The 14,103-nt window shown below is 46.0% G+C and overlaps 1 protein-coding gene across 1 annotated transcript; it reads right to left on the reverse strand.

Annotated features, from left to right (window-relative positions):
- Nucleotides 1-1,378: 1,378 nt before the first annotated feature.
- fgf18a (fibroblast growth factor 18a) lies at nt 1,379-10,896 on the reverse strand. The gene is made up of 5 exons (XM_079668725.1): nt 9,367-10,896; nt 5,954-5,993; nt 5,636-5,816; nt 3,773-3,879; nt 1,379-3,518 (listed from the first exon to the last, which is right to left on the reverse strand). The coding sequence occupies exons 1-5, from the start codon at nt 9,396-9,398 to the stop codon at nt 3,246-3,248; spliced, it is 633 nt and encodes a 210-aa protein (XP_079524851.1). The 5' UTR covers nt 9,399-10,896; the 3' UTR covers nt 1,379-3,245.
- Nucleotides 10,897-14,103: the final 3,207 nt, after the last annotated feature.

Consider the following 14,103-nt stretch of genomic DNA (forward strand, 5'->3'; position numbering starts at 1 on the left):
CAGTGTAATCTGTTAGTTAGACATTGGCTCTGTCGGTTTGGCATCAAAGTTTGGAGTCTAAACAACCTGTTACAGTAGATCACATTCTCAGTCTTGTAAACAATGTAACTTTTAAGTAGGAATGTGTGTTTGAGATGCCTAAAGTGATGCCTTTATAGCAAAGATCTGTTTAGTGTAATTGAGCTCGATAATGCATCTGTCTGGTTATTGTTCAATGTGCATTCTCTAGGTTAGAAGAAGTATGGGAGCGTTGGATTCCTAAATATCTGGGTTTAGTATAGTTAGATGTTTCAATTCTGGAAATAAGTTATCTGGGATGGATTTGTGCTTGGTGGAGCACCATTAGTATATGATGTGTGTATGAGTTGAATATGGGTGTGTGTGCTTCCTCTGGGTCTGTGGGATTTTGGCCCATAATTCCTGCAGCTCTCAGGTCACAGCTCCGTTCTCACGCACATAGTTGGCATTCCTTCCCCGACATGATTACCATACACCTTCCACTCTGGGTTTGGCTACGCAGAATATTTCCATCATTCCCGAGTGGAACTGGAGCAACGTTCCAGAAATGAACAACTCACCCCACCACCCCCTACTCACTCTTCTCTATCCCACACCCCGTTTCCCTTCCACCCCACTGTCTCCCCCTTACACCACCCCCTCCAGCGCAGATTCCTGCTGCCTTGCAATAGGAATCCTTTGGTACAGCCCCTTTTTTCCCCCTGAGTCAGCTGTTTGTGTCTGCAGGCATGATTGGGTCATTTGGCAGCGACATCTCTTCGGTGACCCCCTGCTAGGATAGGGAAGGAAGGGGAGGGATGGGGGATACGAGCCGGAGAGATGAGAGGAGAAGCAGCTATGAAACTCTATCTCACTACTGCATGTTTCCCTTCCACTGTTCTGTCTGATCCTTCATGCTGAATACACATGGCAAAACTTTATGATGTGGAGGTCACTGTTGATTTTGCACAAAACAGTCGCTCAGCATATTGAAGGGGTTCCATGAGTAAGGTTGTTCCATCTTAGATTGTTTTCTTTGTGCAATCTAATGTCTGAGTTCTGACCTTCAGTTCTTCAACCCGTGCTTATGAGAACTATGAACTACAGAATCTGTTTTTCTGCGTATCTGACGTTCTTGCACCTTGTCTCTATTAGAAATCTGCTAAGGAAGTTGGGATCTTTTCCCAGTTTGGAAGATGAGTGGTTCTGAGAAATGGTGAATTTCGCTGTCTGACTTTCTAACTATAAATTGCTAACATTAATCATTATTACAAATTCATTGTTTGTAAACGGTCAAATTATTATTTACCACATTTTATTTAACTACATTACTATTTAATTTCCCCTTTATTAAAGATGGCTGTTAATGGATAGAAACACAAAAGGGCAATGTTGGTTTATGGTTAATCCAGATGATTAGATAGATGAAACAAATGTAGGGTCATTGGTGCAAACATTCTGCAACCCCAATAATAGCATGAATTATTCCTACCCACTGATCGCAATAATGCCAACAATGGTCTAGAACAACCAGATATATTAAACTCATGAATATCTTACTATAAACTGTATGGTATCATCATATCTTTAACCCTACTGCATTTCACAAATTCTTTGAGCCCAGGGAAATGTTTTCAGACGGTTGTTTTGTTCAATTAACAGTCTATAACCTAGAGAAGATACAACAGAATAAACCATTACACCTTCAAACCACCTTTTTGGCCCTATTGCTTGATTCATGACATAAACATTTTCTCAAATAATTTGGCAATCATTTTTCGTTGAACAACCAATCGAACAATAAATCAAGGCGATCACATCCAGATTATTGATGAACATGAATCTCTTAAATATAATCATTGTGAGAGAAAAAAACATGAGAGGAAGCATTTCAAAGAGGCTGAGACACATAGGAAATGTTTCTGTAAGGTTTACTGAGTCGAGAAAGACTGCTGCACACAGAGCTGAAATAAATAAATGAAATAATTTTATCGTAATAATTATAATAACCATCATAGTAAGATTGCTTATTTAGGGTTTCTGTCTTCTTTTATATATATAATATATATATAACTTTCAATAAATTGTTCCCTTTAATATGTTTCTCCTGTTTGTATGCATGAGACTTTGGTTTGTTCCACTGAATGTCCTGGTAGCAGCATTCTGTTTCCACGGTATCGCACAGGAGCATCATCCCCTGGGTCGTTTCTATAGCAATGCTAATAGACAAGGCAACCTCCGCACCGTGCCCCAACCGCACTCGTCATCCTCTGCACCTATAAGCTGAGGGTGTAGTGTCCTCGGGGGGGCAGGGCGTGTGGAGGAGTCATGAAGAAGATCTCCAGTTGTCTTTGGTTGGTTTGGTTTGGTTGGCTGTTTTTGGTGCAGCTTGGTTATTATACATTCCAGTTCTTAAAGCTTCAGTCCCTGCGGTGAGTTGTCACAGGTTCATGCAGGGGCTGGATGGTCCCTTTCCAGAGTCCCTCGTGATCCAGCTTCACTCATGGTTGTTTTTACACTCGCTCCCTCACACACAAACACTCTTGCATACAACTTCTTGTTCTTACAAACATGCGTTTATTCACTAAATCACTCATTCATCCAACAGTCTCACAGGTTCACACCAATTTAGCAGTGAGACAAATAAGTGCGTCACATGTCAACAGTCCATTTTTGGTCCATTTGATCTGTGCAGATCACTCAATCCCTTTGTCCGCTTTCCTTTCCTCTCCTTCCTGTTTTCCCTTTATCCTTAGGACTAGCACCCACTCTCTTGTTAAGTCAGCCTTCCCTGCCTTGTTCTCTCTCTGTATGGTCCAGTTGTAATCCCAAATTTAAATTGTCCAGCTTGTCCAGAACAGGAGACATGAAGGCCTTGTTTTTTGTGGTTGTGGAAAAAAAGGCCTTAATAGAGTCTGGGAGTTTGGTGGCCTCCAGGTTCTTTGTCAGTATTTCTGGCCAACGAAGGGGAGCAGACCAGGTCCATAGAGCTTCCAGCGATGTACCAGTTATGGTCCAGTTTGGGATCTTATATTGAGAAGAATGATCACTTACTAGGGGGCTGTAGTGGCACATTAGTAGGTGTAAAGCTAAGCCCCATGAATGATTAATCAATTCCTGGTCAATGTTTGTCCCAACAAACGGAGGTGTTCAGTCTTGTGCGACAGAGGAGATGACTGGGTTAGCCATTCGCAGGCTCAGGTCAAGGCTTTGGATGACAGGAAAGTGGGTGCTAGTGTTAGCCACTACTAGCGGGGCCCGGTAGCGCGCACCCGCTTTCCCCGCTTGCTGACGGTGGTGAAGCGGAAGGGGGTGGTGAGGTCAGGCTGCTCCCCTGGCGGGAAGCGCTTCATGAAGTGTACGTCCTGCTGGTTTGGGAGTGTGTGGGGGCCACGGCGAGGACGACCTCTTTTAGTGAAGCCCACATACCAGCCTGTGTAGCGCGCTGACATCAGAGCTGTGTAGTGGTTTTCCAGAACCTTTTCCACAAAGACGCAGTCCTCGCTTCGATTACTGGCCTTCTGAGAGAGCAGAGAAACCAGAGGTACACACACACACACACACACACACACACACACACACACACACACACACACACACACACACACACACACACACACATACACACACACACACACACACACACACACACACACACACACACACACACACACACACACACAAACAAAAACATATGGAGAAACAAAGAGAGGCTGGTAAGGAAACTGGAAAATATATATTTTTCATTTTTGTCTCTAAAAAGTTGAAGTCTCACCTTTCCTACCAGCTTGCCACGGCGGTTCATGCACAGGTAGAAATTGGTTTCTTTGCCCCGGATTCTCACCTGGCTACCAAAGGTATCAGCCTCCACTACGAGCTGGGCTTGTGAAGGGACAGACAGAGGGACAGACAGACATTAGAGCCACAGGCAATTCAGATAAATATAGGTTGATAGGGCAGGACGTCACAGGTTTAATAGGCCTACATTATATCACACAAATATAAAGGGAAGAAAGTTAAAGATGACCCAGATTCAAAGCTAAGTAAGTTTCAGGTTGTATTCAGTTTATAAAGAAAATAACCACATTCAAGTTTACAAGAACAAACCGACGACCAAGTAGTCTGCCATTAATTGCACAGATTACCAGACACCTTCTTAATGACATTAGGGGTTTTAAACCAGATAAGGCATTCACATTGAATCACCGTTTTAGGATTACTGTTGAATATGCTGATAAATCACAGACTGGTGTAAATATCCCGGGCTGGACAGATGGTTGTCAGATAAGCCCGGTCACACACATGAATGTGAGGCCGCTGACCACAAATGGGCCTCGTAAAAAAGATAACAGCCAAAAGTAGACGGAGCACGGTGGGCCAAGAGTAGCTGGAGAACACAGACTGAGTGTCTGTGATACTGTTGTTTTAAGGTAAGTGTGTGTGTGTGTGTGTGTGTGTGTGAGTGTGTGTGTGTGTGTGTGTGTGTGTGTGTGTGTGTGTGTGTGTGTGTGTGTGTGTGTGTGTGTGTGTGTGTGTGTGTGTGTGTTCATCCTCCCAGGCAATACAGCTTTACCAACTACACATCTTCAGAGAGTGCTTGTGTCTGTTTAAAAATAAATCCCTAAAATGGTTCCTACATGACCTTAGTCAACAAAGGGGTCAAGAGAAATCAATACCTCCCTCCCTCTTGCCCTCTTCCTCTCTCTTCCCCCAACTCTCCTCTCGTCTCCCTTCTGCTCATTCGCTTCAAGTCTATACCTTCATGCACCCGCCCCTTCTTTGCTTGAATTCCTCTCTCTCTGCTCTGTTCCCCTGTGTACTACCTAATCGCCAGAGTTGTTCAGTTTTGGGTAGATTGTTCAGTTTAGGAAAGGCATATGTCTCAAAGCGGACATGCTGTTGCATCTATTTTCCCATCAATGGCTTGAAGTGGCATCTTAGCAATTTCCATTGTTTGTGAATCAATGAGGATGTGCAACATGAGCCACCGCTGGGGCACATGCAGAAATATGAACTGCTGCTTTATGGCTTGGCTTTCTTCTGCCCATTGATTCTGTGTGTGGTTTAAGAATGGTTTAGACATCATTACAGATGGAGAAAGGTGGAGAGGAGGAGGGAGTGGGGGATGGACATAGGGAGTGTTAGAATATGGAGGGAGGGAGGGAGGGAGAGGAAGCCTGCTGTTTTAAATCCAGAGGAGACAACAGGGAGGATGAGAAATCAATGGAGGGATCGATGAAGGAGATGAGTTTCTAACACTCGGCCCAACACTCTACCTGCCAGGCTTCTCCAGCTAACTCACACTTTTTTTCACTGACACCTTCTTTCTCTCTTTGTCTCTCTCTCTCTTTCTTTTGCTCTCTTGTGAATCATTGAGTCAGCAGCCAGTCGATGAGGTCTTTGTACTCCCAAGACAAGCTCCACTGCCCCTCTGCCAAAGCCTGGGGAGGCCTGTGTGTGTGCTTTTGTGAGTGTGCCTGCACAGTTGCATTCTGTATCCGTTCAAGCATGCACTTGGTCAACCTTCAAGTCTTTGTACTTGCACCCGGTGTGAGTGTGCATGTGTTGCAGGAAACTGTGCATGCACTCACATGTACCAAAGAGTTTGTGTGTGTTCTACTATGTGTGTGTGTCTTACCAAATTTGTCTCCATCTTCTCCTCGAGCGCTAATTCTACGTCCCAACACCTGGACGTGTTTGCCGCTTGTGCGGCTGTAGAGCTGGTAGACCCGGTGGTGTCGCCGACTCATGGTGTCTCGCACCTGCGTCTGGTTCTCCACATGCACACTGAAGTTGACCCCATCCACACCAAGTACCTGCTGAGAACACACATACACACACACATACACACACACAACAAGTCATGAACAGGCTAATACAACACTGCATGTATTACAAAAATCTATATATAACTTGTCCTTTATGATCGCTCTTTGTCATGCATGCACACTCTTACCTGCAATGGATTGGACATCACCAGCAACATCTGGATACATCTGGAAAAAGTAAAAACAGACGAGTTAAGAAATATTCAAGCATCATTGAATGTTGGAAGAGTTGTGCGTGACACCATCATTTCCATCTCTTTCTTCTCTGCCGTTCTTTCTGTTCAACATCTCTTCTCCTTATTGGGTGACTACTCACACTGCTGGGTGTGCAGCTGGCACAGAGACAGGACATACAGACAGGCAGATGTCCAGGCATCGGCAGACACACAACACCCACAGCAGTGTTTATTGTTACGCTACCAGCCGTCTGTCCAAACCCCCTTTCTGACCCTTTCCTGACTTTCGCCACACCAAAATCTGGCCTCCAAATGACCCGATTGGACCGTGGCGAAATGGCAAACATGCCTAGACAACTAGAACATGTTTTGGTTTGGACATCTAAGGGATTGGGCTGGCTCATTTGGCTGCTCTGTGTATGTAGACAGCTGGGCTGGACTACAGGTGTAACCTCCGCTGTGATGTGGCTTTGGAGAGCGGCGGACTGTGGTTGCATTTAGAGATGCTATGAATAAGTGAGAACATGAGCTACCAAAACGTGTGGAAAACTGGTTTATGTAGGAATCAAATTGTGGGAAGTAAACGTGGTGATGTAGCATGCAGAATTTAGGTGTGTTTTCCTTATGGAAATATAACATTCATGCATACTTTCTTATTAATGACTTAACTACTTCTGATCTGCGCTTTAAGACATGTTTGTTATGAAACAGCTGGTTACAGTTACAATACAAATTCTTCATAGTTTATCACAGTGCCTAATTGAAGTTTAGACCTTGGTCATGTATCAAATGTTATTCACAGCTTTAGTAAGGGAGTGATCGTGGTACACACAATTTACTCTGGCAGTCCTTGAACTGCTCTGAATTAGTGGCTGAAGACATGATGAAGTTCAGAACCAAGTGTGTGGGCTGAAAAGCTATTCTACGAATTGTGTCTTTCCCCACCTCATCTTCTGCTATCTCTCTGCATGCCTATTCTCTCCCTCTCTCTCTACTCCACTCTTTTTCTCTGGCTTGTTGTCCTCCCTATCTCTTCTCTACCTTATCTCTCCCTCCCTGTCTCTCTGTCCACTCTACCTTTCTCCTATCGTTCCCTGCCTCCCATTTTCCTTTATGTTTGGGGTTAGAAGGGTGACTCCTCCACACTGTCATGGACATACACACAGATGTGCAGATGTGTGCAGGGTGTATGTGTGTGTACAGGAGGAGCAGGCAGCTGACAGCTGGGCCAAAGCAAAGACATATGCACTGCTGAGAGAGGCAGACTGAGAGGTACACAAAGGGAAAGGGAGAAGAAAGGTGATGTAAGAATAAATAGAGGGGAGATGAAGGCTGACAGATAATAAGAGAGGTGAGAGATAAAATCAGAAAGAAGATGCACAGATGTGAGAAAAGACGAAGGTAACATCTTGAAGGAATGAGGAGAAAAAGTGGCAAAATGAGAGACAGTAGTGTAACCACAGAGTGTGGTCTGGCGTGAGAAGTAGACAAAAAGATAAATAATGGGAATGAAAGAGACCGGGGGGGGTCAACTCATGCACATCGTAACACATGTCATTGCCTCCTGACTAACACACGCATACACATATGCTTCCTTTTCCCCTTCCCTCCTCTTCTTTACCATAGCTGGTGTGTTGGCCCCTGAGTCGATCTAATAGATGCAGATATCCTGGGCAATGCAGTAGAGTGTTGGCCCTCATATTTTGCCTGCGCAGCCGAAAAAACCTGAGCGCCTGTGCATTGTGAGGACTCTCAGCTGTTAAAACACTACGGCTGCACTGCCGCCGAGGACACTAAATGAAAAGTGCCTCTGCGCTGGATTCCCCTGCTCCCACAAAAACCACAGACACTCTATATTATGCCAGCCACAGAGAGAAAGAGAAAGAGAGAGGAAAGAGGGAGACAGGATCAGCCGGGGGTGGGGGAGGGGGAGAAAACGAGAGAATAAGAGAGTGCAGAGTAAAAGTTGGAGAGAGTAAAGACAGAAGGAGGTATGAAGAGAGGGAAAGCCCGGTGCGTTTTGGCTAACAGCCAAAACAAGCAAGGGTCTGACATCATAAACCTGCGTCCCAGCAGATCCACCATATGGAGTCTGTGGTTAGACTAGCAGGCCTCAGCACCGAGGACTGGGCAGCAGCGTGGAGTGAGAGCGGTCGGCCTGGTGGGACTCAGCACAGAGCGGCGGTTTCAGCTGTGTGTAGCAGTGGTTAGCGTGGTAGGCCAACACTGGGGCAGTGGGCTTCGGCACGGTGCAAGAGTTTCAGATGTTCAGCAGTTAAGAATAGTGGTTAGGCTAGTGGGCGTGAGAGTGGAATCAGCAGTAACAGGGCCTATGGCGGAGCATGGTTAGAGAAGCAGAGGGCCTAGACACTGAGCTGTGGCTTTATGAGAAGAGCTGTAACAGGTTGTTGTGGCAAAAGGCCCTTTTGCTTTTCTCACTCACTGGATGAAAACTTCCAAGTATGATAACCTTGATAACAGCGTTATCCAGCGTGGATGAAGTGAAGTTTTAAAACTGATAGGCAAGAAGGAAACAAAAGGAAAGAGGAATGGCCAAGAAAGAACTAAACTAAAACCAGCAGACTAAACAGTGAGACTGCTCCTCTTTGGATACTGCCAGGGGCGCCATCATTCATCAGTTATTAATTCATACTTTTTATCTGAGCAAGTATCTGTGGAAAAATGGGCTATAGGCAAGAGAGGACGACAGATGTAGGCAGTTAGGTGGGTAAGTGGAGAGAGTGTGAGGGAGACAGAGGAAGATAGAAAGTCAGGCAGACACCGGCAGCAGCAGCACACACCCTGTCCAGGTTGTGTAAGGAATGAGAAGTATCTGGAGATGACTGCCATCTGGGAGAAGTACAGCCGACACAAAGAAAGAAAAATAAATCCCTTGGCTTTTAACAAGACACACCTCAAATGGGCAAACTCAAGCCCACAGAGTCTATACCCCCCTCCCTTAGATTTGCTCCTGGCACTTTATCATTTTCCTATCCCACTAGATAAAGCCGGTGTTATTTAACTCAACTTCTATTTTCAATGGAGGGGGGGGGGGGCTTGGCCATCCCTGAAGTAAGTGCAGATGGTGATGGAGATGTTTATGGCAGGTTTTATGAGTAACAGGGCACTGACTCTGACCCAGTGACCCTGAACCGTCAGCCAATCAAAACAGAGCCTTCCATGGCATGTTTTCTATGGGGACTGATGAGGAGTGATGTAATCGTTAGACACTGCAACCTTCCTCTCCGTCATCTTCATCCTTTAGCTGGGCATGTCAATGTACTAGTATAAATAACTGCAGATATGGATAATTCCTGATTGGTTAATTAAGATTATAACATGAAAAAGTGATAAAAGTGACTTACAAGACGGTCAGCGTGGAGAGAAGGGACCACATTGCTTCCCCCCTCCACTATGGAACTTGTCCCAGAGACAGTCTCCTTGCTCGGTCTGAGCCAGTCCGACAGTCCGGAGAGTTCCCCTCTGTGTTTTGAATCCGCTGGATGTTATGTAGAGTAAAAGAGTCTGCGGACACTCCCGTTGGCATCGGCGGCGGCGTGCCCCGGTTCTCCCGGCGTGGGGAATTTGGGATGTGAGGCAGGGGTAATTGTGCCACTGTGACCGCCGGGCAACCTCTAACAGCTGTCCAGAACGGCGGAGAGACGGATGGGCGGGGGAGCAAAGGGGGAAGGTTAGGTCTTTAAAAGGCTGCGCGTTCCCGACAAGGAGAGGAACAGGTGAAAGCGCGCTCACGCGTGACAGATAACCAACTCCAATCGATCTTGTTGACCCTCAGAGTGATGCTCGGTATTTGGACAAATGCTGTGCGTAATCTTCTGCGTAATCCAATGCGTAATGTTTCAGCGCAACAGCAAACTTCTAGTCACAAACATGAATTAAGCAGTCGGTGAGATCATAAAAATGTTTTGGAGTAGGAGATTTATTCCCAGCAGAGCAGGGTGATGAGCTGTTGGAGGTGGGCTACCTGGGCTAGCTGATGGAGCAAACGGCGAGCTGGAGACGGGGGCTCTGCGGGCGCAGGGTAATGCAGTGCTGCCTCGGTCATGACTGCGTCCCCACGCTGGCTCAACGGGTCTGTGGCTCAGGTGACACCCACCAACAGTGTCAGACAGGGAGGGTGATAAGGTCCCGGAGCGGTCCAGCTCAGTTTATCGAGAGTGCTGAATGAAAATGGGAGGGGATAATAAAAGGGAAAGAAAGACGATGGAGGGCGGAGAGGATGGGAACAGCTGTGACTGGGTGGCGGACTCAGCCACCCGCGACACAGCGAGGAAATGACAGCCCCACTTTGCACCTGATTTTCCGGACTTCCAAGCTTGCTTCAGACGCTGGTTACTGCCTGGCTGCAGGAGTCCTGCCTGCGCCCTCTCGACACAATACCAGCCAAAACACAGCACGATGACATCACCTCCAAAATGTTTGAAGGGGGAAAATGCAATCCGATCTTTTTATTTATTTTTTTAAACGTAGAAAGTTTAACCAGTTTCTCTGAAGGAGAGGGAAACACCAAAGTCTCCTTGTTACGAGAAAAAGCGAAATCGGAGAGGAGAGGAGTGGAGCTCACCAGTTTCAGAAGAAATAAAGTTAAAACAGGCGCACTGGAAACGTGTTTACCCAAAATCACTCTGACAGATCGACTCCCAGTTCAGAACCTGCACCGTCCCTCTTCCCCTTACATTTGCCTCCCTGTTTCATTCAGACACAAGGGGAGAAAACGCGAGAGAAAATGCAAAAAAACACCCGGCCGTGCGTTTTTTATCCACTTCTTTGGTATTTTGCAGATTCTTCTCGCTTTCAAAAGTTCCAAGGTTACCTTCCATAAAAAGCTCTTCTTGAGGGGGGCTGCTCAGGAGAGGCGCGTCGGCAGGCACAGACCTCACTCCAAGAAAAAACAGAACAAGATTTTAACAGACGCGGATCAATCCTCCCTCCCTCCTCTCCTCTCCTCACTCCCTCCCTCCTCTCTCTCTTTCTCCCTCTCTCACCTCTCTGCCTCAAACACACATGCACACTTATTGGATAAAATGGGATTAGTCAATCGATATGATATGCCGACCCAATTTACACAGCAAAATATAAATGTGAACAAGTATTGCGTTCTGTGTGGAAAAACATCTGGACATGATATGAGACATTTTCCCTTGTTTACAATACAAAACAACTTGTTTCTGTAATTTCCGTAATTATGCACTTTTCTTCTAGACTTTTCTGCATTGTTTCAAATAATGTGTCGGTGGAAAATTGGCTAGGCATACTTGAAAAAAGATATGCATTGGACATCATTTTAAAGATTACATGGATCCTTGTTGTGGGTTTTTTGTTTGTTCGTGGCCTATTTTAAAGAAAATAAATACGATTTGAAAGTGAAGAAAATGAATGTTAGGAAAAAGTGAAAAAAACGTTTTGTTTTATAAAGATCTCCACTAAACAAAGGCACCTGCCTCAGTCAAGTGAACATCTGTGTTAAAAGTTCAAACTTAGCGTACTTCTTGCCCTCCATTATCTCCCCTTAAGATAACCTCACCCCTGCAGCCTCAGTGGCCCCGGTCTCAGGGTTGAGGGTGGAGGGCAGTGCACACACACGCGCGCACACACACAAAGCCACCGCCGCGCTTTCAAGTGATGTATTTTGACTCCCCATTTCATAACTTTTAAGTTAAACCCTAAGAGGGAAAATGAAACGGAGAATGAGAGACAGTCGGGAGGGCGGTATGTAAGCACGGACACGGATCCAAAACGAACATTTCTCAGGGATTTCGGCAGCAACGCCCGCTCTGCGTTCCCAAAACTCCCTCTCACCGCCGCACAACCGCAGACGGTCAGCCAAGCCAACACAACACTCCTGCCATACCTTTCAGTCACACACACGCACACGCAAACACACACGAGGTAAATGTGTACATACTGTATGTCTTCATGTGTATGTGTAATAGAAGTGGGAGAGGGTTGGCTTCATACATCAGGGACAATTTTCTTGGCTTCAAGTGTAGGTTTATTCTTTTCAACATTGTACTTTCAAACACACACACACACACACACACACACACACACACACACACACACACACACACACACACACACACACACACACACACACACACACACACACACACACACACACACACACACACACACACACACACACACACACACACACACACACACACACACACACACACACACACACACACACACACACACACACTGGACAGGGTTGAGCTGGACTGGGTAGGGGTATTGTGGTTGAATGCCTTTCCAGTCATGCTCCGTAGACAAGCCTCTGGCCTTCTTTCCTACTACTGGCTCCCTCTGTCTTTGCACCTGTGTCTGGGTGCTTTTTCTCTGCTCACCGCACTGCTGCAAGGGACACGAGTGTAAATGTTGTGGAGAGGGATTTGAACCACATTCTGGTGATGAGGAATGAGGCCCGTCTGGTACTCTTAAGCCCAGATGGAAGGGTTCAGAACAAGGACTATAGCAGATATTGGTACAATGGTGGAGTAAGAAAAAGCAGACAGGAGAGCTCAACTCCATTCACAGCAGCGCATGAAAGCCTGATTTAACTGGAGCAGTGGATTTGTAGCTAGATTTCCCAAAGGATCCTGATGCTGCGACTCATTGTAAATCTGGGAAATTAACATTGGTCTAAGCTTCTTATGGGAAACCAGACTTAGAGTATACGGCTCAGCAACATACCCACATACGTTTTGGTTAAAAATAAAAATAGAAAAATAATTAAACTAAGACTCATTTACATCTGCATCAGTTATAATGTTGTCATACCTCACTAATATTGGTTCCTCACAAGATAAAGGTGTCACAGCAAGTCTTAAAAACGTCGTAAACGTCGTAGCTTGCTCCTTCTGCGGAGTTATGTGAATAAATGTTGAACCAAGATTTGGAAATCACATTTCGGGATCCAGAAATAACATAACGTTTGAGGGAGGGAGGGAGGGGGGGGGGGGGGGGGGGGGGGTAGGTGGTGTGTGTAAACCAACCTGGTATTTTCTTCCTCTTTCTCTCTCCTTCTGTCACATCGCTCGTTCTCATTCATTTTCTGTCCTCCCTATCCTTCTCTTTAATCTCCCGGCTGTTTTTTTATCTGCTCACTCTGTCCCTCCCTCTGTTTGCAGCCAGCATATTGATTGCCCATGTCTTTGCCTCTGCAACTCCTGCCTATTGATCCTTAGCTAAGACCCACACACACTTGCACACTCACACAATCATGCAGACCAACTTTGCCACACACATTATTCATAAATGCACATGCATTCACTCACGTGTGCATAAACACACACAAAGAGACACACACCAGGTCATCTATTTTTTGCATATACCCTCTGTTGTGTTGAATAGACTTGGCATTGATGGACGTTATGCCTTTGTGCTCCTCTCTCGACTCATTAAAGTGAATGAGAGCTGTGTGTGTGTGTGTGTGCGTGTGTGTGTGTGTGTGTGTGTGTGTGTGTGTGTGTGTGTGTGTGTGTGTGTGTGTGTGTGTGTGTGTGTGTGTGTGTGTGTGTGTGTGTGTGTGTGTGTGTGTTGTAGGTCTGGGCCCAGCAGCTTTCACTCTGTACCTCTCTCTCTCTCTTTGACTGGGCCTGCAGGCTTCTTCATCCAGGGAGCCTGGTCAATATGGCCATTCTGTCTAGCAATTAACATCGATCAGCACTCGTCAATACCGTCAGCACCCAGACAAAGACCCAGGGTGCATTGCGTGTGCTCGCCCTTTCTCTATCACAGTCCAACAAATCCCCAAACAGCACTCTCATTATATGAGGGCATTCTGGCCTGACCCCAAGGTCACCGTGGAGGAGAGGCATGGTGTGCTGGACTCTGTGTTATGGGTGATTGGAGTGGAACCTAATGCAGAGCTCGGAGCTCTGCAGGCCAGTTGTTGACTCATTATGACAGTTGTGTTTGAGAGGTGTGGGTGAGGAGTCAAGTTTAGATATTCCTTGGTTTGGATGCAGTAAAGAGAAGTTGGCAGACGGGGATATCGTCCCCCTGCTGTGTTCTCTGAACACTGTGAGAACTTTGAACAGCATAAATGTAATCCATCATTCTTGTGACACACAGAT

This window comes from Notothenia rossii (assembly GCF_949606895.1).
Source record: "Notothenia rossii genome assembly, chromosome: 3".
Taxonomy (NCBI): Eukaryota; Metazoa; Chordata; class Actinopteri; order Perciformes; family Nototheniidae; genus Notothenia; species Notothenia rossii.